This window comes from Chamaea fasciata, unplaced genomic scaffold, assembly GCF_029207755.1.
Source record: "Chamaea fasciata isolate MVZ Bird 193981 ecotype frontalis unplaced genomic scaffold, bChaFas1.0.hap1 SCAF_14, whole genome shotgun sequence".
NCBI classification, from domain to species: domain Eukaryota; kingdom Metazoa; phylum Chordata; class Aves; order Passeriformes; family Sylviidae; genus Chamaea; species Chamaea fasciata.
Genome location: NW_027094099.1, coordinates 7,404,725 through 7,426,173, shown reverse-complemented (window position 1 = coordinate 7,426,173; position 21,449 = coordinate 7,404,725). Strand labels below are relative to the sequence as shown.

General features: G+C 39.1%; 1 protein-coding gene across 1 annotated transcript in view; it reads right to left on the bottom strand.

Annotated features, from left to right (window-relative positions):
- Window positions 1–21,449, bottom strand: part of PRTG (protogenin) — a 67,948-nt gene that overhangs the window by 28,850 nt on the left and 17,649 nt on the right. The window contains exons 3-10 of the mRNA XM_066196216.1: window positions 10,325–10,469; window positions 9,188–9,321; window positions 8,760–8,897; window positions 7,461–7,619; window positions 6,718–6,877; window positions 5,860–6,107; window positions 1,790–1,954; window positions 458–763 (exon numbers count right to left, since the gene is read on the bottom strand). Of these exons, the coding sequence (XP_066052313.1) occupies window positions 458–763; window positions 1,790–1,954; window positions 5,860–6,107; window positions 6,718–6,877; window positions 7,461–7,619; window positions 8,760–8,897; window positions 9,188–9,321; window positions 10,325–10,469 (1,455 nt within the window). The remainder of the gene's footprint in view (window positions 1–457; window positions 764–1,789; window positions 1,955–5,859; window positions 6,108–6,717; window positions 6,878–7,460; window positions 7,620–8,759; window positions 8,898–9,187; window positions 9,322–10,324; window positions 10,470–21,449) is intronic.

Genomic DNA, 21,449 nt, shown 5'->3' with positions numbered 1-21,449 from the left:
ACTTCATCAAGTGTTAAGAATTCACTATAGTAGTCAATTAAATCCAAAGCAGAAGGATGTGGACTACATCTAAGGAATAAAGGGAAAAATTCTATGATGTTACCAAATAATAATAAAATCCAAAGCTCAATTGTAACAAATCAGACTTCACATATCAAGTCACTTTGCATATTCAAAAGATACATGCATTTTTTATAATACAGACATACATGCATCAGCTCAGATCCTTTATTAGCACATTACACTGCTAATGTGTAGTGTTCCAGTTTGCAGAAATGTATCTGACACTGAACAAAATGGCACAGAAAACTCTAATCCATGTTTGTGAGCTGCTCAGATGTTTTGGCTTCCAGACTCATTTTCTTCTGTTCTATATAATTTGAAAGGAAAAGAAAATTTAAAAATCCAACAACCCCAGAAGCTATTGTTGTTCAGGGCACAGTCTGTTCAGAATTACCTTTCACACTTGTAGCTTTGGGAGTTCTGTGCGAGGTCCACAAAGAGGCCTCTCCCCAGCCAATCCTGGTTGCAGCAGTGATACGAACCAAGTAGACACTGTCAGGCCTCAGGCCCTCGAGGAGATATTCATCTGAAGAGCCTGGGAGCTCCAGCACCTGCACTTTGGTCTCTGTGCTGAGGCGGAACGACACACGGTACAGGACGACCTGGCCTCTCCTGTATTTTGCAGGAATTGGCAGCCAGGATATGAGAATATCTGTAGGACTCCTGCTTGTCAAACTGATTTCAGGAGCTCTCAAGGGAACTAAAAAGGCAAAGACAAAGCTTTTGAGCTCAGGGAAAAGACAGAAAATTCTTGTCTGATACCTCAGCCCACAATGAGATGCCAGCAATGTAAGACTAAATAATCCAATCAGTTGTGTAGATTCTTGTTTAAGGATAATTTGACACTTCTCACACTTCTCACCTCCTGCATGCACCACAGCTTAAGCAAACTTTTTTCTGTAAGGCCCTCAACATTTTCTTCTCTTATTGCTGCCAGCAGTAATCAAAGGCAATCAGCATCTGACTGGTCTGACACACTGCCTGCCAAGGTTAGATGCAGCAGCTCCAACAGAGAGCCCAGACAACAACTGGCACAGTTGAACACTTGGTGCATGTTTTCTTCCACTTACCATGTAATGAGGGTTCTGACAAAGGAGACAGGCAGACAACTAGGAATGGCAATGTTCCATGCTGTCAAAGCTTAACCCTGTCAGAATTTATTAATCAGATCTAATGATCTACACTAAACAGTTTGTTGTTGCCATGATGTTCAGATTAATTAAATTATTGCACAGAAATAAGTCAGCAGGGTCTTTTACAAAATTCTGATTCTTCTAAAAAAGGCACATAGACACAAAAAACTCCAAAACAAAACAATAGCTTAATTTTTTTCCATACAGCAAATTAGTATTTCAAATTTTCCTACAAAATCTGCAAAAGATGCGGTAGGTGTGCAGTTAGATCCACATTTCAGCTGACCAAGAGAATATCATCGAGACTAAATCCCAGGCTAGCATCAAAATATCATCATGAAAGGAGTTCTTAAAGATCTGGAATAGTTATTGACATGATTTAATTAGATGTCTCTCAACATAGAAAGAGACTGTGTAATACACACTGTTGCTCTGTCACAATGTTATTTTATTCTCGTTCCTTTCATGAGCTGCAGTCTTGCACTGTGGTATCCAGAAGTCTCACTGGTATCAACAGAAATTCAAGACCCTCCCACTGGATTGCACAGTTCGACTCAGTGCAGATAAAAACATTCACCAAAATAATTTCTTACCATCTTCAAGGGTATGCTGAGTCACATGATCTGACATCTGACTGGCTCCCAAAGGCATGTAAGCTACAATATAGAAGGTGTAGTTGCTGGCTGGCTCCAAGTCGTCAATAATGTAATGGGTTGTATCATTTCCAATGACCACTTGGTACTCTTCGTTATTTAAACCTGGTATAAAACAAGGGTTAGACAAACAAAAGTTCCTGAAAATCCTCGAACATCACAGTATCTTGGCTTTAAGATCTTACAACGTTTATTTCATGCTCTTCCCCAGCCTACCTCTATTTTTTCTACCCTATTAAGCAAAAGCTCTTTTATGCACAGGAGTAACTGTGTCTTGCTGTAGTATAGGTTCTGGTGTTTCAGGATTTTCCTCAATAAGGGATGCTGAATGCAACTCTAAACCCTATTTAGCATTAGTCACAACAAACCGTGCCCAATGTACAGTAACACAAGGGACAAGCTCTAATAGCCTTATCATTCATACCCAGCTTCTAAATCTATTTGTTTAGAGTCAGGGCTTTTTTTTCCAAACCTATTTACAGAGCCTTTCTATAGCAGACTGCGAGGAATGTGAGGGCTCCACTCCATCAAAAACAAAACAAACACCCTCATGCCCCCCAAAAGAAACAAACAAAAAGAATTTATTCAGCAAAAGGATCTCATTTTAGCCCTGCAACTTCTATTACATTTGATTGACATGTTTTTTATTTTAATTTGGAGAAAGGCCAATAAGAACAGACCAGAATAATCTTCAGAAATGTTTGGCTCCTTAGCAAGTTGTCAAAAAAAGAAAAAAAAAACCACAGGAAAAAAATTGTCAGCAATTCACACTAAAATATGCATAGCAATGCATGCAGCAGTCCTTGTCTTTGTTGAGCTTTATTCCTATAGAGGAAGGCTATAAAGTGGAGCAAGTGTGGTGAAAGCTGCTGTGTTAACGAACAATTCACACCAAGTGCACGTCAACTTAATCAAAACTCTCTAAGAGCCAGCTCCTCCTCTTCACAACTGAATTTATAAACAAAACGAAAGGCAAATTCCACCATTAAGTTTTCCCACATTTATGAATTAACTTGATAGCAATTTAATTAGACAAGATTACGAGCATCTCACAACAGACTAGTTAATGGCTTGTTAATTACGAATTGCAAGGCACGATTTCTGACCTGCTAAACAAGATCCTTGAGCTCAAATTAAAAGGACTTGTTCTCTCATTGAATGGATTGCTAGGCCTCATGCAGAGGCCCTAATGAAACAGCCATAATAGAGAACAAGGCTTGCCTTCCACCACAATCAGTGTTCCCTTTGTGCCTTTTCTAAATCACTAACAAGGAATTAACACACTCCAACATGCATGCTCATCAGACCCTTATTCTTCTTGCTACTATGACCCCAATTTGAATGTAAAATATTCAGCTAAAAGAAACAAAAAAACAAACATACAAAACCCACACCTGTTAGTTTTTTCAACTAGCTTGATTAAAACACTAACTTTTTGTATACAGGGAAGAGAACCTGAACTTGTTTTTACAGTGAAACATTGGAATAGTGAGTTGTGAAATGTAACAACAAGTGATGGTATCTTTTGTATTCAAAGCACCTACCACATTGTGATGTCTACAAAAAAACCTCTTTAAAACTGCATACAATTCATGCATTATCCAGTTTTGCTTTCTGTTTAAAGTTTATGGAATCGCAAACATCAGTACAACTTAGGAGATTTGACAAGCACTGTTTTCTTTTGGCAAAACTATGTTCTTGCAAAGGAGTTCCTAACTAAAACAAGAGGCCAATATGTCCATAACTTTTTTGTTTATATATTTATGTTCATAAGAAGCTTCAAGCAAAGATAAAACCTAGTCAAGTCAGATGTATCCAAGATAATTTTTAACCTTCATTAGAGTCAGAAACAGGGTGTGAGGGTGGAATGGCGAAAGACAAGCTGAAAGCAATAATAAAATAATGAAAGTAATACATTCATACATAATATTTACATTAATACATAATGTATTAGTATCTAGATTTCTTAGAGAGTAAATAAGATGTTGACAATGTCAACAGTCTATGTTAGAACCCCTATGAGCTGGTACAGTGTGAATCTCATCAAAATATTTTCCTTAATATTTAATTTGCATTTCTTTAAAAGTAGTTGTTTCTAAATTTACATTAGAGAGATGGTGGATGTGATAATTTTTCACAAAGGCATTTTCTAGACTGTTAATAATGCCTCTGATAAGAGAGCAAAATCCTCAGAAAGGTTTACAGGCTATCACTATCACTTAGAAAGCTATTATACAGAAGTGCAGGCCACTAGCCCTTGAAGCTCAACATTTTTCTATAAAATAAGATAAAAGTGAGGTTTAAGTTCTGATGCAAACTTCTGATACTATGCAATCATGCTACAAATTTTAAAAAGCATCTAGATCACCTACATTTTGAATCCCACTACTCTAATTACTCCTCTTTACACAGCCCTCTCCACTCTCCTTGTGTGGATTTTTTTCACTAATGTGAAAGGATGCACAACAGCAATAAATTAAATAAAATAAATACCAAAAGACAGTCAGGAAACATGAAAAAAATGGATATTTGAGAAAGGACATTCAAATAACTCAGTGGTTTCTGTTTGGCTGCTTGCTTTTGTTTGAAGTTTGGAGGTTTTTTTAACACAAGACAAGCTATTATCTCTTTTCACAAAATATAACCTTTGGATAAGCAAGCAAATAAGGCAAGGACTGCAAAATGATTTTGAAAAATCATATTCCAGAAGACACCTCCTTTCACTACTGCACAAGATGATTTCCTGCACAAATACAAACTTCCCTAAGGACACTTTCCCAGTTTTCTTTGAAGTTATCTGGTCTCTGCTTTCTACAATTATCCAGATAACTTATCCAGTGTGACTTGATTCATATTAGCTGTAAGAGGGGATTGTGAGCACAATACCTCAGTGACTGAAAGAGTAGGGGGTAATTTCCCACACCTCTTGTTCTCATTATCTTTTAAAACTCTTTCCTTCCTTCCTTCCTCCAGACAAAATTCTCCTGTGTCCTGAAATATCCCACTTGCAAAAGCAAATGTGGCTATTCCTGCATCAGTATTAGAGTAATTAAGCTGTCCTTCCTGTTCTCTGCTTAGCAGATGGCAGGCTGGTATTCCACACAGAGCTGAGCATCTGCAGTCCTGTCCTTGAATAAACCACTTACTGAATAGAAATGGAAACAGAAATCACTCTGAGAAAACAGGGTTGCAACGTAGCTTACTTGAAGCCAGGCACCTAACAATTTTTCAAGTCATTAAACCATCACCTCCTGCTTTTGAAAAATGGCTGTTTCCTACCATCTTAAATTACCTTAACTCAAGGCAATTACATAATACTAAGGGATTTTAAAATGTCTAGTTGCTCATTTTTATTCCAGCTATCCATTCCATTCTGTACAGGAACTTGTACACCATTTCAGAGACTGGATAAGCCACTCATGGGCACTCAGGATTTGAATAGACTTTTCTCATTACAGGAGACCAAGGGATGAAAAAAGAGTAGATTTTACCATTTGGCCAACATTCCTTTTAAGAGAAGGTAGTGAAGACTAAGTATAACCTATTCTACTCCAAAATCTATGAAAGCCAGTAAAGTCACAAGAATCTGGGGATCTAGAAAAAAGAGCAGTCTGTGGTGAGAAGTTCAGCTCTGTAAGCCTCCAGGATTCTGTTCTTCCCTGCCATGCACACCAAGAAGAGAATAGGCAGAAATTCCTGCTGAGGACAGAGGGAAATCCAGTGAGCACCATGGAGGCCCCAGGTCCCCAAGTCCTCTCCTAACTTCAGAATCTCCTCACTGGAGCCATCAAACACAGACAAGTTAGAAGAACCCTGAGTCCCACTGTTGAGATGATGTGGGAAAAGTGTTTTTCCCCAAGCTTGCCTGTTGATGACAGTATGCATTTATATGCTGGAATGCTCTGACACAGCCCTGAATATGAACCATTCAAACCCGACAGCCTGTGCAAGGACATTCAAGTTCTTGCCACACCCAAACCATTAGATGGCATTTAAATCAAACTGCTTACCTTCTGCTTTCATGTAATGCACAGAGTAGGCAATCACTTTGTCTGAGTTATACAGTGGCCTCTCCCAGGCCAGCAGGATTGCTGAGCTGGACATGGTTTCAGCGTGGACGTTGTAAGGCGCACTGGGCCTGTCTTCTGACATAACCACAGTGAGTCTGGCCCTGGAGAGAATGGAGCCCTGGCTGTTCTCAGCCATGCACTGGTAAATGGCATCATCTTCAGGAATGATCTGGTTGATCACCAATTTACTGCATCCAAAAGGAAGAAAAAGGCAGGAAAGACGTTCACATCTTGGATAAACTTAGTTCCACGTAACGAAACAACAGTTATGTTTGCCTCTGCTTCCTAAGTTTACTATAATTGACTTGCATGCCACAAATTCTTCTATTACAAATGGATGCTCAGCAGTGAAATTTGGCACCCTGAAGCATTCTGCAAAACCTACCATGTTTCTGTTTGTGCCTGCAAAGCCAGGCACAGTGAAAACAAAACTGCATATCTATTCCCTCCCTGCAAAAAGCAAACCCTGAAGCTTGTAATTCCTTAACCAACTGTTTAATATAAACTTCTCACTCAACAGAAGTAGTAGCAAGATTCTGCTACTCTGTAAATCTAAAGTAACTCTGTGGTGAAACTCTTCAGTTCAGTCCTGCCCACCCTCCCTGCCAGGTAAGGCACTTACCAGATAAGCTTTACTAACTTTAGCAATTGTTTAATGTGTATTCATCACTATATTTAATGTTCCATTTCAGGTTGAATTGAGTTCCATCTTGATTGTCTATGGCTAGCTACTGTAATGTCATCTTTTGGTAGCACATCACTAGCACAGCTCTCCTACAATTGCAATTGCATTCTCACCTGTTGTACATTTTAATTCTGCCATTGGAGTGTATTCTTCTTCCATTTTTTAACCATGAGATTTTGGGGGCAGGATTTCCTTCTGCTTGACAAGCAAAACGAGCAGTACCAGCTCTAGGTCTTGTTAAGCTTTCTGGCCATTCCACAAATGAAGGTGGAGCTACAGGTAAGTTACAAGAGGAAAAAATAGTTAAAAAATCAAGCCCCTACAAATGCAAGGACAGTCAAAACAGTAATAATACTCAGTTTTCTAAATAAATCCTCTCTCCTCAAGCCACTCAAACACAGATACACACAAGCAGAAGGCACATTCTTTGTAAACAAAGCACGTTTGTTTAAAGATACACTATCTGCACAGATAGTATTTTTGTTCATGCATTTATGAATACAAACAAATCAAACTCCAGACTGTGACAAACTGTTCTCTCATAGATACACGTGACATATTTCTACTTGGTTACAGGGTCCTTTTCTGTGCTGAAAGCCTGTCTTCCCAGAGCAAACATTGCACCTGGGTATCTCCAAGAGCTAGTTCACAACTCAAATCTTGAGTATCTGACACTTCTCATCTAAGTCAACAGACAGAAGAAGGCAGCCACAGTTCTGTGATCTGTTCAATCTCTGCAGTCTCCCTACAGCCCTTGGCACACGATGTTTGAGACAAAAGGTCAGCCCAGCACAAAGCAGAGCTCCAAAGCACAGATACAGGGTGTTCACACACACTGGAGATGAAAGAGGCTCACCCAGCACAGTGAGAGTTGCCATTGCCACGGTGAAGTTGCGAGTGCCAGGAATGGTGGCCCGGCAGACGTAGACTCCTGCATGCTGCACCTTCACATCAGAGATCATCAGGTTCCCATTCCCAAGGACTCGGGTGTTGAAGACATCAATGGACCTATGGTCTGTTTGAGAGAACAGCAGAATAGGTTACATGGCTGTTCATCAAAATAACTTACCTAAATTGGGTTGTCTGTGCAGAAATGGCTTAGATTAAAGTATAAAAGTCAAAAAATGCAGAGGAAATCACAGCTGAGCTTTCAGAGGTTTCCATTTTGCATTTACTTTGCTCTTCACTAACTACCTGACCATTCAGATGGCTGAGCCTCACTACTTCTTAAGTGGTTTATACCTGGAATTCACCATCTCAGCTAGAAGTTAACCTCCCATCTGCCTAGCACTATGATTCAGTTCATCACTATCAACACCCACATCTTTACAAACAGTGATCAACCATCTCCTGAATTATGCTGCAGGTAAAACTAGTATTTTTGATTACCATGTATTTTCTTCTATTTTCACAGCAAATGCTCTACAACTATTATATGAACTTTTTTTTCCTATTTGCTCGTCTATAAGAGCCACTGAATCAACCAGGAAGGATATGTTTATTTCTTACACTTTTAGAAATACAAATGGAGGAAAAATTTTGATGGTTTGCTTCTACACATACAGTCTTGCACATGTTGGTACATTTAGGTACATGTTGGAATGAAAACAGAATGCAGTTTTCATGAAAAAGATGTGATGCACTGCTCAATGTTATTATCCTTACTGCATTCCCTCTTCTCCCCTTCCAGGCTGACTGTCCTGGGTTTGTCTATACCTATTCATAGTCCAAATGGCCCTTTAGCAGAAGGTGCAAATCACATTCTCATAGGGATTCTAAGATGAAGAGTGGAAGGAACTCTTACAGGTCCTGTTTCATGGATGCAGCCACCCCAGCGTGCCCCCACCACTGATTTTTCTCCAGTCATGGATCCCTGGATGTCACCACCCTGCCTGTCCCTGTGCCCACCCTGTGCCCAGGGCAGTGCTGAATTGACAGCAGAAGCAGAGTCCAAAGCTTCAGAAAACCTCAGGGCTTCTTGCCAGCACTACTGAGGCATGGAACTGAAAGTGTTTCACTCATCCTACCTTCACCTACTAATCGTTACCCACTGCACAAAGCCTCAGAACAGAAACCTAATTGCTCAAATCCTTTCTTTCCAGTTTTACTTCCTCTCCACAGGCTGAAGGTCGCATGCTGTAATTTTAAGACCTACCTAACCGGCTCCATGAGATGATTGGCTTTGGATTCCCTGTGGCTACACACTCCAGGATGACAGTTTGATGAAGAGATGCTGTAATGTTTTGAGGACCAGCTATTATAGATGGCTTGTGAAAAGGTTTCAAGTCTGAGGCTTTGCAGAGATAAAAAAAAATGATAAAAAGTGAGCACAGTTGTACAAAAACTCAATTAAATATGAAATAAAACAATTTTTTTAGGGACATCAAAAGTTGCATTTACACCAAAGCCTTATTTCAGTAATTGGGGAAACTAAAATTGAACAATATTTTAGCACAAGATAAAAGCAAGCAAAACTATTTGGGCGAGTGGTTCACCTACAGATTTTCAAGGCTTTTAAGTGTTTTTTGCTAAACTGTAGGGAAGAATATGGTGCCACTGAAAAAAATCTCACACGGTAAATACCTGGAATAACACTGAGCACTGCCTCGGTGCTTTTACGTCTATTGGCTGCAGTAGTGGCAACACATCGGTAATTCCCAGCATCCTTCTGCTCAACACCATAGATCTGAAGCACTCCTGTAGGCAGAGCAGTTATCCTGCCACAGAAACCAAAAATAAGAGATGTAGATAAACATTCAGCCAGTGAACACCATGGTGGACTTAACTCCTTGATTTACAAACAGCCATTGCTCCACTGACCTGGGAGCAGCAGGCTGGAGACTCAAAAACATTCCCAATACATGACTCACTTTCCTGCCTTTCTGAACTACTGGTGAAATTCCCCCCAGCACCACGATGACAGCAATGGAATTTACTTTCAACAAGCAGATTTTTCTCACCCTCAGAATCAACCATCCCAGCCTTCTTTAGCTTGCTACTACATTCATACTGTTCAGGTTGCCTGATTTTTTACAGCAGTTTCTGATACATGGGCATAACTGGTGTATACTTCCCAGAAGCCCACCTATAGTTGCAATTTTTAGTTTCTCTTTTTTCCTTCCTTTGCCTGTGAGTATCTTAGGCACTTTCAAATGGAGTTACAGGTCAAAAAGCACAGGAGTCAGTTCAATGAACACAAACTGGACATAGGAAAGAATCTAGCAGAGAGCAGAGCATATTCTTCAAGTTAATCAGTTCATGAAAAAATCCCTTGCATAGAATTTCCTTGGTATCAAGTGTTTTAACTCAAATTTCTGTCATTATAATTTTTTTATTGTCCCTCTAAATAAAAACAAGTTCAGCATCAATTCTTCAGTGTAAGCAATCCCACTAATTCAAGTCACTAAGCCACTCCCAAAGTTCACCCATTCCATTCCCCACTGCAATGTCTGTTCTTGAGGATGACTTGCACACAAAATTCACCAATAAGAATTTAAAGATCAGTGATTACTGTGCAGACAATAACAGGTGACTCTGATCTGCACTCATAACACTTACTGAAAATTCATTAGCAACATACCTATGACCAGCTATTTCAACAGTTGACATGGAATCTTTTTAATGTAATGACATTGCAAGTATTCAGATTTTCATTTTCATGGCAGCATCAAAATGACAGCAAAGAATAAAATACATTCTAAAATGTGCAACCCCACATACCTGTCCATGACTAAAGGCAAAGTTGTTCTGTTCACTTCCCATGTCACAGTGGCAGGAGGGTTTGCTGTAATTTTACAGGCAAATCGAGCTACTCCACCTTCTTGGACTTCAGTTGAAAGTGGCTGGACTTCAAATGCAGAAATGGCTAAAAACAGGAGAACACCAATTTTAAGGGACTAAAGTGAGAAAAAATTCCCGGTTAAATCAAACTCTAGTTCATAGATCAACATGTAAAAATACCCAGAAATACTTCACATAGTCCTTTTATTTCTGTACGCAAAGAAAGATGGATCTAACTGCCTTGTCAACTTAGCTCAATAGAATGTTTTCACTGGTTGAAGGTTTACTTAAAATAACTTTGCTTTAACCTAATTCAGTAAAAAAATGTTTCAATGAAAATAAACGTGATACGCTCAAATAGAATTAAGCATACAAATTGACTGGCATGCAGCTGGAAACCATATCATTTATTAGACTAACAAAGTTCAAATCAATTCAACTAGTTTGGGACAGCCTTAAAAAACCTGACTGCAATAAGAAATTTCCAAAACAGCTTTTGGTTCCTGACTCACTTTAATAAAAGAATGCATTTGCAGAGTTGTACACGTTCATGTGTGGTAAGAAAAAGAAATCAAAATCCAACAAAGATCTCAAAATAAGCTTAAGCAGGTGAAAACACTTTTATCCCAACAGCCTGAGCAGTCACCAAGCTGATGTCTGAGGCACAGAGCATCAATGCCATTTTGAGCAGCTACAACTTGAGGAGTTCACAATATTGAGCCAACTGAAGCAGCAGATCAATAGATACTCTGCAGCTAATAGCTAAGAAATTGATCAGTTGTTGGATTTCCTTGCTCAAAAATAAGGGAAAGTAAACCAAACCTGGTAATTAATTGCTTATTTACTGCTATTTACTTACAACTAACAGAACAATTCTTCAGAAGCAACTTCCTTCAGATAACTCAACACAAATAATTTCACACATGTTTCTACCCCTTGTAACTGCAGAGTGAACAATCTCTGTAAACTTAATGGTTCTTCTTTTGTTTTTATAAAAAAACCAGATTCCACTTAAATTTCTACTCCCATATAAATGATAGAGAAACATGGTTGCAATAGATAAACCAACATTAAAAAGTTACCCGTCTCTTATTATTCAAGTTTTGTGTTTAAATAATTTCTCTGTTTTACTTGTTTATTAATGGAAATGGTTTTTCATCCTCAAAAATGCCATGGAAGATAGAGACAGCACTGAAGCACACCAGGCATTCTACTGATTGCTCCCCCTCCCTGTCATTTGAATGGTACAGCACAGCACTGAGAGATGCATAGTGGGGTGTGAAGGACACATGAACTCATCTGGTTGCTTCCCCCCCAAGCACAAATTAACTTCTAGCACAGGCCTGACTACACAACAGAAAGATTCATATCATTCACATGCCTATTTCACTTTCCAGGTGTGAATAAATGCCCCTTTTTGGCACTGCATTCCTGTAGCTGCACCAGAACTTCAGGAATGAGTGTTCCTAATCACACCAGCAGTCCAAGTGTTGCAGCTTCGTGAACAGACCTCCCAAAGATTGTGGATAATTTAGACCACAGAACCACCTTGTACAGCAAAACCACCTGAAAGCAGATGGAGCCACATGATGCAAACACTGTGGCCACTGTAAACTAGCTCTGGCACCTCCAGCGTGGCTCAGACAGCCCCGACGCAGGGAGGAGAGATGTAAGCCATTGTTAGAGCCAAGCCTGGGCTTTTGGCAGCAGCGCCAGACACTCTTCGAGGCTGTTCCCTCCCCACCTTCACTGCAGACAGAACTATCCTCTCTCACCAACAGAACTAGGTTTCAGTTTTACTCTTTCTTTCACCTTTTAGCAGTTCCAGGTTCAAGAACACAAAAAAACCCTCACAACATTAATAATATAACAGAACTCTCACATTTAAAGCCTGTTGGGGAACACACAAAAGCAGTTCTTGCCTTAAACAGATTTTCTTTTGATTGCAAAGGAATCAGAAGTAAAAAAGATACTTCGTTTTTTGACTATTTACAAAAGCTCAGCTTCACAAAATGGACTCAGTACAAGGCAAATAACCTGCACAGAGAGCAGGTTGTTCCCATATCTAAACTTTCTGGATTTGCTTTGTGCTGGATTTGATGCTATCCAGCTCTTCTGTAGTCTTCCACCACAAAATAGAGAGGTGGGAAAAAAGAAGAAACAGAAGAAAAAGGAATCCAAACTTGTCTTATTTTCTTCTCTTGTCTTATTTCTAAGTTCTAATTTCTCCCTACACAAACTTGTGCTCACCTGGAGTCAGTATTATATTTCGCTACTGCCATTCTTAACAGATTTTCTTTCTTAACAGAAAATACAATGCTTTGCATTCTTCATTTATTTACTGAAAGTATGACACAGCAAACTAGACAAGTCTGCTCACATTTCAAAATACAATCTCAAGGAATGTAATAAAGACATAAATTATATGAACAATCCAAACCAATGCAATGTGAGTTTCAGAGCCATCCTGTGGCACAGCTGCACCACAGCCACTGGCATGAGAAAGGATCGTTGCAACAAGGCAGGAAGGTAATCACACAGGCTTACTGAAGCAAAGCTCTTTCACAGCTTTAAAAGTTTCATCTCCATTGGAACTATAAAATTGCATCCAGAATTTTCTTATATTGGCACAGTTACCTAAAGAGATGCAGTGAGATAAATGAAACACAATTTAGGTTTTCCTTTATGTATAGAAAAAAAATTATTTACTTCCATGCACTCAATACATTACAGCTATAGATTAAAGACAGAAGTGAGACTCTCAAGAACTACAAAGCAAAAGGAGGACAATTAGTATTTCACAGACCACAAAATGCCATCACAACAGCAGACAAGAACAGGTTCAGCTACACTGTATAGGAAGTCCAGTGCAAGTTGTTAATTGAAGCTGATATAGAAAGAACATTCTTCCACCTGAGCAAGAACAATGTATTTCCCCTGAAAATTCATCTTTAAAGACAGCAAAAACCACAACTATGAAGAACTGCACAAAATCTTCAAAAAAATTTATTAATGCTACTAAATGTAGTTTTTAGAAACAAAAAATCCCTGCTTACCTCTTATCTAAGTTTATACATTAGCAGTTTAGCTCAATACCTGCTCCATCTGTAGCAATCTTTATGCACATCTCTGGGGTTGTTTTTTAATTCTGACTTTATTTGTTCCAGTAAAATCTGTTTTTACAAGTCTATTGCTGTCTCATGAAATCTGACCTCTTTGTAACAGGCTTGTTTTCCTGGCAAGCACTGATTCCAACTCAGAACCCCAAGAAAAAGTCATTAAAGCAGTGCTGTTAAGAGGCCAAAGCTCTATAAAATGGATAAGAAACAAAGTCTCAAGAGACATACCCTGCTCCCAAAAACAACCCTGCAACGCAATAAATGTAAGTGCCTTTTTATTTGAGTTTTCCCCCCTCTTCTCCAGTCTATTTAATCATTTTGTTCCCAGATTTATAGCCAAAAGAAAATGATTAATGCTGCTCTGAGACGCTGATGCTCCCAGCCTTAACTTGCAAGATACCAAACGTTGCTTACAGAAGCAGAAGACAATAACTAGAAACTGTATTTACTTGTCCAAATTCCTGAAATTTATGTGATAGGTGCATGTGTTTGTATGGTTACTTCTGAGAATGAAGATCTTTATTGGACAGAGCTGTGTGATTTATGCCATCTCCATGCAGAGAGAAATCAGACTTCAGTTCTGGTACGAGTTACTTCATTTACCATTGAGGCAAATATCCTCAGGTTCAAAACTGAGATTGCTTTCTGCACATGCTAATGAAGTATTAGAGAACTGCTGCTGATGTACATGGATTGAATGCTACCCTGCATCACATAAAAACTTTCTGTGTACCTAAGCAGGTTTACACATTTAGCTATTAAGGTACAAAAAAGTCTAACTGAAGAAGCTCATGCCTCACACCATTTATTTGTCTGTATGCAGCAGCAGCCCTTCACCGACTTTAATTATGAAGGGAAAAGGATGAAACAAACAAGCAAAAAAGAAGCACAAAACACACACACTTCACTTCATTCACTCCTGAAATGAAGTCCTGAAGCTTGCTGCAACACAAATCCAGGGACCTGTTCCCTTACACACTGCACCTTCTACTTACACACTTCATGTCATTATGAACTCATTTTCTGAATGAGCTTTCTTAAGAAGCAAAAGAAATTTCAACAACCTTAATGTTGATTACTGTTTCATCATAGCTGACTCTAGCCCAAGACCAGACTACAACTGTGAAATAAACCTGTACGAAAGAAAGATAAACCAGAACTGAAAGTGCAGCACAGTTTTCAACAAACCAGAATGCACCAAATATTGAGAAACTCTGCAGCACATGATGGCCATGCTTAAGTGTTTCTCAAGAGATAATGGCCACTCAGAGAGATGAACTGCTCAGGTGGAAAGAACATAAGTGCATAATGCCGTTTGTGCAAGGCATCTGTTAATGCTATTGAGAATTTCACAATAGCCCTAACCCTTCAAGTGAAAACAAGAATCTTTCAATTTTTTTAAACTCTCTGGTGAAGAGATTTCATTTGAGGAAAATTAAACTTGTGCATTAAATAGAAGCTACGGCTTTTCCCAAATAAATAGATTCCAGGGAAGCACATGACAACTCTTGTCTTCTTGATCTAGTTTTTGTGATGCACTCTCTCTGAAACAAGTGTTGAAAAATCCAACAAATACACATGTGCATTATATTTTAACACCAAAGCCAATTTGCACATGTTTTATTGGAGCTTTTGCAGTTTCTCAGTTCTTGTAAGGAATGAGGCTTAAAAGAGATTATGAAAGGAGTTCTGCCGTGCCCTTTGGCTATATAAACACACGTTTCCAATGATTTGCTGCTCAAATGGCACACTTTGGTCTGGAATAAACTTTATATGAGTATATACTTACAGATCCAGACACTTGGCAAGACTGCAGACACACAGCTCTTTTCTTCATTTCTGAACAAGCATGTGGAGTACACGGAGCTGGGGCTGTCATCAAGTGATACAATGGGTGAATCTTCCCCGAGTTTCCCAAGAGATGCCAGTAAAAATTAAGCTTTTTGGAGTCTGAGTTCTGCTTATTACATACAGTTCAGTGATGAATGTCACACAAATACAGCAATATGGGTAAAGATTTTCATAACTGTAAGTGAAAAGGGATTACTGTGAAAGGGCATCCTGTATGTGCTACCACAAGCAGAGTGATTTCTTACGCTCACCCTTGAAAGTTTTATCAAGTGTTGTTTGATCTAGAATTACTATTTTTAAAATGTGAGGCATAAAAATGAGAGATTTCGAGAGAAAAAGAACCTGACCTGTATGGAAAGATGAAAAGAGCCGGGATCTGATTAGCTCTGGGAAAGGAATCTCAAGAGAGAAGTGATAGACTTACTGATTAATGAGAGTCATTGCTCCCTGTTTTCCCTAATACTTCTTTGTATATTTGTAAGCCGAGAAAAAGCAAGAAGAGGTTTTCTCTCCAGCATGGGAAGTTCAGGTGAGGTTGCTGAATGGAAATGTATTGGCATGGAGCAGGCAAATAAGGGAGGCAACTGCATCTGCAAAGACTTTATCTCACTCGTTGTCCGCACAGGCATCTCCCTCTGCTAATGGCCATTATTTAAGGCAAACAACTGAGCTGAGATGGAGCTGAGTTCCATCTGTAAGAGGAAGTGATATCATCCAGAACACATTTGGCCCTTTCAGGCACAAAGGAAAAGTGTCAGTTCATTCTGTTATAAAAGACTGTAATTCAAACAACATACTGGTAATGGGATTCTGATAAATTACCAGAGATTGAACTCTTCTGATAAATTGCAAAGTGTGGCTTTTTCACTAAAATCAGCTGTTATTTTTAATTTCTGCCAGAATGCTTGGAAAAATAAGCTTAAGCAAAATACACTTATTCTATAACCTTGCATTTTAGAGATATTCTGAAATTGCATGGTTTTGTGCTACTTTGGCTGAAACTTTAGTTTAATATACTTAGTTTTAATTAATAACCAAACCGTACTGGAAGCCTGATACTTAAATTTAATTGGAACAAAATTAGTTGCTTTCCCCCCAGAAAAATCAGATGCGGCACTAAATAAATGAAGAAGCAGATAAATGACAGAGGCTGCTGACATCACTGCCCACATGTTAAGAACTCAGTGAAAATTCTGGAGACTGCTATATCAGGTGCTGAACTTACAAGAATTTTCAAACTGTATTTTTCTTTCTCTGCATTAATAATCCCTGGCAGTAAATGTTCTCACACATTGCTATGCTAATGAGTTTGGCTAGCCGAACAAAAAGCAACTGATAACAATAAAACAACTAAACAACTGTTCTCTCCTTCTCCCAAAAATCTAAAATTAGGGAGGGGACCGCAGTGTTCATAGGCCTTTTCTCAGATATAACTTAAGGCTCTCAGGATGGTTTTCCTTCTCACTTGCATGCTGAGAAACACCTGTAAGAGGGAAAAGGGGGAGGAGAATAATGACCCATAGTGTTCCAACCCCTGTGTTGCCGCAGGAGAGGACGCAGAATACTGCATGTTATCCTTATGGAAAGCACAAGGAAGTCTTGATTACAGGTTGAATCTCCAACACCAGGACCCACAGATTTTAATGTCCTTGAACTAACCCAGGCCCAACCACACCTTCAGTGCCTTTCCAACTCCAGCTGCCTTTCTTTACACTTCAAACAAGCTTTTCCAGACAATTTCACTTCCAAAGGTAGCATACATTTTAAAGGATTAATGAACCAGTTCACCACAGTTTTAAAATCCATACACGTGTGTGTGTGTGTAGCATAACTGCAATAGGTAGAAAAAACCACAGTCTTTAAGCTATCTCACTTCACCTCACTGATATCTTGGGAAAAGCTTTGCTAGAGTGGCTTGTACCCGCTAATCCCGAATTAAACTAAATCCTTTTAATGTGCAACAAGGAGATTGCTGATATTAATCCCTGGATTTTAATGAGGTACTAACACTAAACTGTTAGACATGACTTTACAATCAGTATGTGCTCGAATTGCCTGGAAATGCGGTCATCCTGCTAAAGGGCATTCATTTTACTTTTCTGTTTTGTTTCCCAGCTTCCTATTTTAGCCTTAATTCCTGCCTTTCCTTTGTTCTTTCAAGCTGCTTACTACAAACTCACTCTTAGAAAGAAGGCAGGATAGACAGATCTAAGACAAGACATGACAGAAACACATTGTTTTGCCATTAGTATGACATGTAATTTCTCAATGTGAAAAAGAAAATAACTTTCCAGGGAAATCTAGAGGTTGCACATAAAAAGTGTGGGGAGAAATGACACCCAATTCAGATATTATGTGACAGAAGAGAAATATTTGAAGGAAGAAAGAAAAACAAGAGAGACACCAAATGAAAAAGCAGCCTTGAATTACCGATATCAAATCTGAGGAGGAAAATCCTTCCCTTTAGTATGAACACTGCAGCAGCAGTTATAAGGAAGATAGTTCAGAATTGCATTGAAAAAGGAATCCAGACTCAAACTATTACCTTACAATTAAATAGTAGGGAGGGTAAACGAGACTGAAACTGCCACATTGATTTGACACTATCAATAATTGATATGGGAAACCTAGTAATCTCTCTATCCCACAACTGTTTTAACCATTTGCCATTTAGAATCTCCTAGCAGGCTTTTTAACATTTTAGAGAAGGTGGATGAGAATTAGTTTGTACAGAATACAATGATATTCTACAGCAATCGTTCTTATGCTTTGGAAAACCCTGCAGAGTGGGAAATTATGGAACTGCATTTTTATGAGCTGCTAGCTCAGCCCTACAATTTGGGTTCCTGAAAACACAAACCTAAACAACAATAATAATAGTAAAAAGAAAGGCCCACGTGTTGCAAAAAGCTAACAATATTGGAAACCCCATTTCTACAGTGTGAAAGACACGAGCACAGAACATGAGCCAGGTTTGGCCATGAAAATTGACATTCTGAAAATTGACATTCCCTTTAGACAAAACTGATCCTTCACCCCATGTGCTCCCCACGTTTCAGTTCACAGAGCAGTACTGTTGTATCTAAGGAGGAAATTTTACTGAGGCATTAGCCTGCAAAAAACCCTTTCAAAATCACATTCTGAGTTTTGGAGGGACCAGAAAATGCTCTGCACATAGAGGTAATTACAGAAAGCTTTCACTGATAAATACCAAGAAGATCCCAGATGAGGTGATGAGTGAGGATTTGGGCCATCTGCCCTTTCTGCTATTCTCAATTCATTACTTCTGCTCTGGACAAATCTTCTCCAAGGCCCTGACTGCTCAGCTAAAAGCTGAGCTCCTTTGCACAGCTTACTGCAGTTTGCCTTCAACATAGTGCCAGGCAATTTGGGAAACTGCTCTGCTAAAACTTACAGTCATCTTATTGCAAACAATTGCTCCAAGCCTACCACATACTACCTTCCAGACTAAACTAATCAATGAGAGAGGAATGCAATGGAGGAAGTGGTGGAAAAGGTAAGAAACAAAGGTATGGTCTCACTTTTCCTTTCCTCTCTCATATTCTTGCCAACTTGCACAGATATCGAAGAAGTGCAACGTTTAGAGCTAATGAATTCCAAACTAAGATGCAGTTCACCAGGAATTACTCTCCAATCTCTGACGAGAAGTGAGAAAAGAAATCATTAGCCTCATATACAAAACCCATACTTGTAAAATACAAAGCAAAACTAATTCATTGTGCATTAAAATCTTTGTCCAGCGATGTCCAGTGTCCCTGCTTTAGAAAACCAAAACTTTAAAAATTGCCCATTCACAAACTACCCACTACTTTTCTGGTACTGAAGAATGCTATAATCTAAAGGCAATGAAATGGAGAAGCAAAGAGGTCAACAGCCTGAGCACCCTCGAACAAAAGTTCCCTTGGAGATGTCAGCTGCAATCTCATTTGTTTCCTCTAACACTTTCAGGTCCCCCTGCTCCTTTCTTTAAAGCTCCTAATTCAGTGGCTGACAAATGATCATTTTAAAAATCCCTGCACAGGAATAACCAAGTCTGAATTTGTTCACTGAAGATCACTCAACTCTCCATCATTTGGGCTGGGACTAGATTCTATAAAAGTGCTTATGGCCACACACAGGCATGTTTCACCACCAGCTTCTCAAATCTGAGACCAGTCTGAAGTTTCTCATTCAGTATTTTCTCTTCCTGAAATCCCAGAAGTCAGCTAGGCTCTCCTGGATCAGGTTTTTGGGAAAATGTACTCATTTATCCTTTCTTTGCTACACTATATCCTTATTCCTTCATTCTTGCAGTATCCTCAGAAAGCAGGAAAATATCTTGTCTTCTCCACTGTCCTGGTTTCAGCTTAAAACCATGATATCCACATACAGAAGTGATGTTTTGTGAGCAAGTTTCTGATCTATTCCAGTGCAGAAAATCAAGAGGAGAGGATTCAAGTGGATGCATCCCAAAGACAGCTCACAAGAAAGGAGGAAAACCTTGAAAAGTTAAGAAAAAAATACCTCAATACCATCACAATACATCAGGAATCTCTCTGATACTGATCAATTTTTTTCAAGGATAAAAGCAATAATTTCTTCTCAGGATATATTGTACTGTAAGAAAGAAGCTCTCTTCTTTTGCTAAACAGGCAGCGCTAAATTTTGGAAAGTGTTAACCTTATCAACAGAAAGAGTTCATAATTAGCGTGTCCACTCTGTTATGTTATGGAAAAAATCTCAAAACAGTTGAAGAAAATTGCTTCCTCAAAGTGGATAATCACCCATCAAAAGTTCTCTTCAATGCAGAAACACATGCAGGAATAGAAAGGCACAAGTTGACAAGGTGACCATTAGAGACTGTACTGTTCCCCCCTCACTTCTTCAAACCACTGGAACAGACACAGAGCCTGTTCTCCATAGCACATTAACATAATTGGGACAATAAATGGGATCCTAGGTAGCAGCAATGTGCCAGAGAAAATAACAGGAGGATCCTCACTGACACACTGCCAACCCGCGAACGCCTTATTTTACAGTTTGTTCTCCTGCCCATCAGGTGCTCTTAGAGCCACACTGAGATGAGAATCCAATATTGCAATGCAAGGGCATGCATCAGAATTCTCAATGTGTGAGGGAAGAAAGTACAGGGTAATACACCCAGGTCTTTCTATTTTACTTTGGTAGAAGCAGCTACTGATATTGCAGAAATGCCACTCTTGCAGCTACATGCAAGCTACTCACGAGTACACATATTTCCTTACTACACCTGAATCATTTAATAGGAGGCAACAAATAGACCACTACCACCCCTCCCAATAAAAGCAGACAAACGTATCACCTCAGGAGTTATCACTAGCACTGTTTTAAGGAATTAAAAGCTTGAGGCTTTGAAATGTGTGACTCTATATATTCAACAGTTTATTGATGGTGTGACTGACATTCCTTACCAAACCATGTAAACAAGCATGAGAGATTTGATCTTTTCACTTCTGAAGGCATCCCAGCTGGGGTTTTCCCTTCTCAGTCTATCTATCATCCAGGCAACAGTGTGTGGCCACAGAAGGCACAATAAATGCTAATGCACTTATCAAGGAATTCCCCTCTGCTCTTCTGCAGACAAGAAGCATAGGAAATAGGAGAGAAAAGGCACACAGTAAGCCACATTAACCAGCTTCAAAGCTGTTCTACTTGTGTGGCTGCATGCATTCAGGGGAAAGAACACACCACTTTCTTCCTTGCAAGGACTGATTTCCTTCAGCAGTTTGCCCAGTGATTGCCTTCTAGTATCTATGCTTAATCCCACAGATGCCTTTCTTTGGAGTTGCTGCCATTCTGTGAAGAATTAGTTCTGCTTAATAGCCCAACTGTTGCATGGGGAACATCCAGCACAGTTTTGCACTTTACAACATGAAGACAAGGATCAGAACACAAGCCGGATTTTGCAACAAAAGACATGTCCTTTCACAACTAACCTAATCGGGCATCCAAAAAGAAAAATAAATAAAAATAAAATAAAATTTAAAAAAAAAAAAAAAAAAAAAAAAAAAAAAAACACAAAACCAAACAAAACCAAAATAAACACACAAATCAAA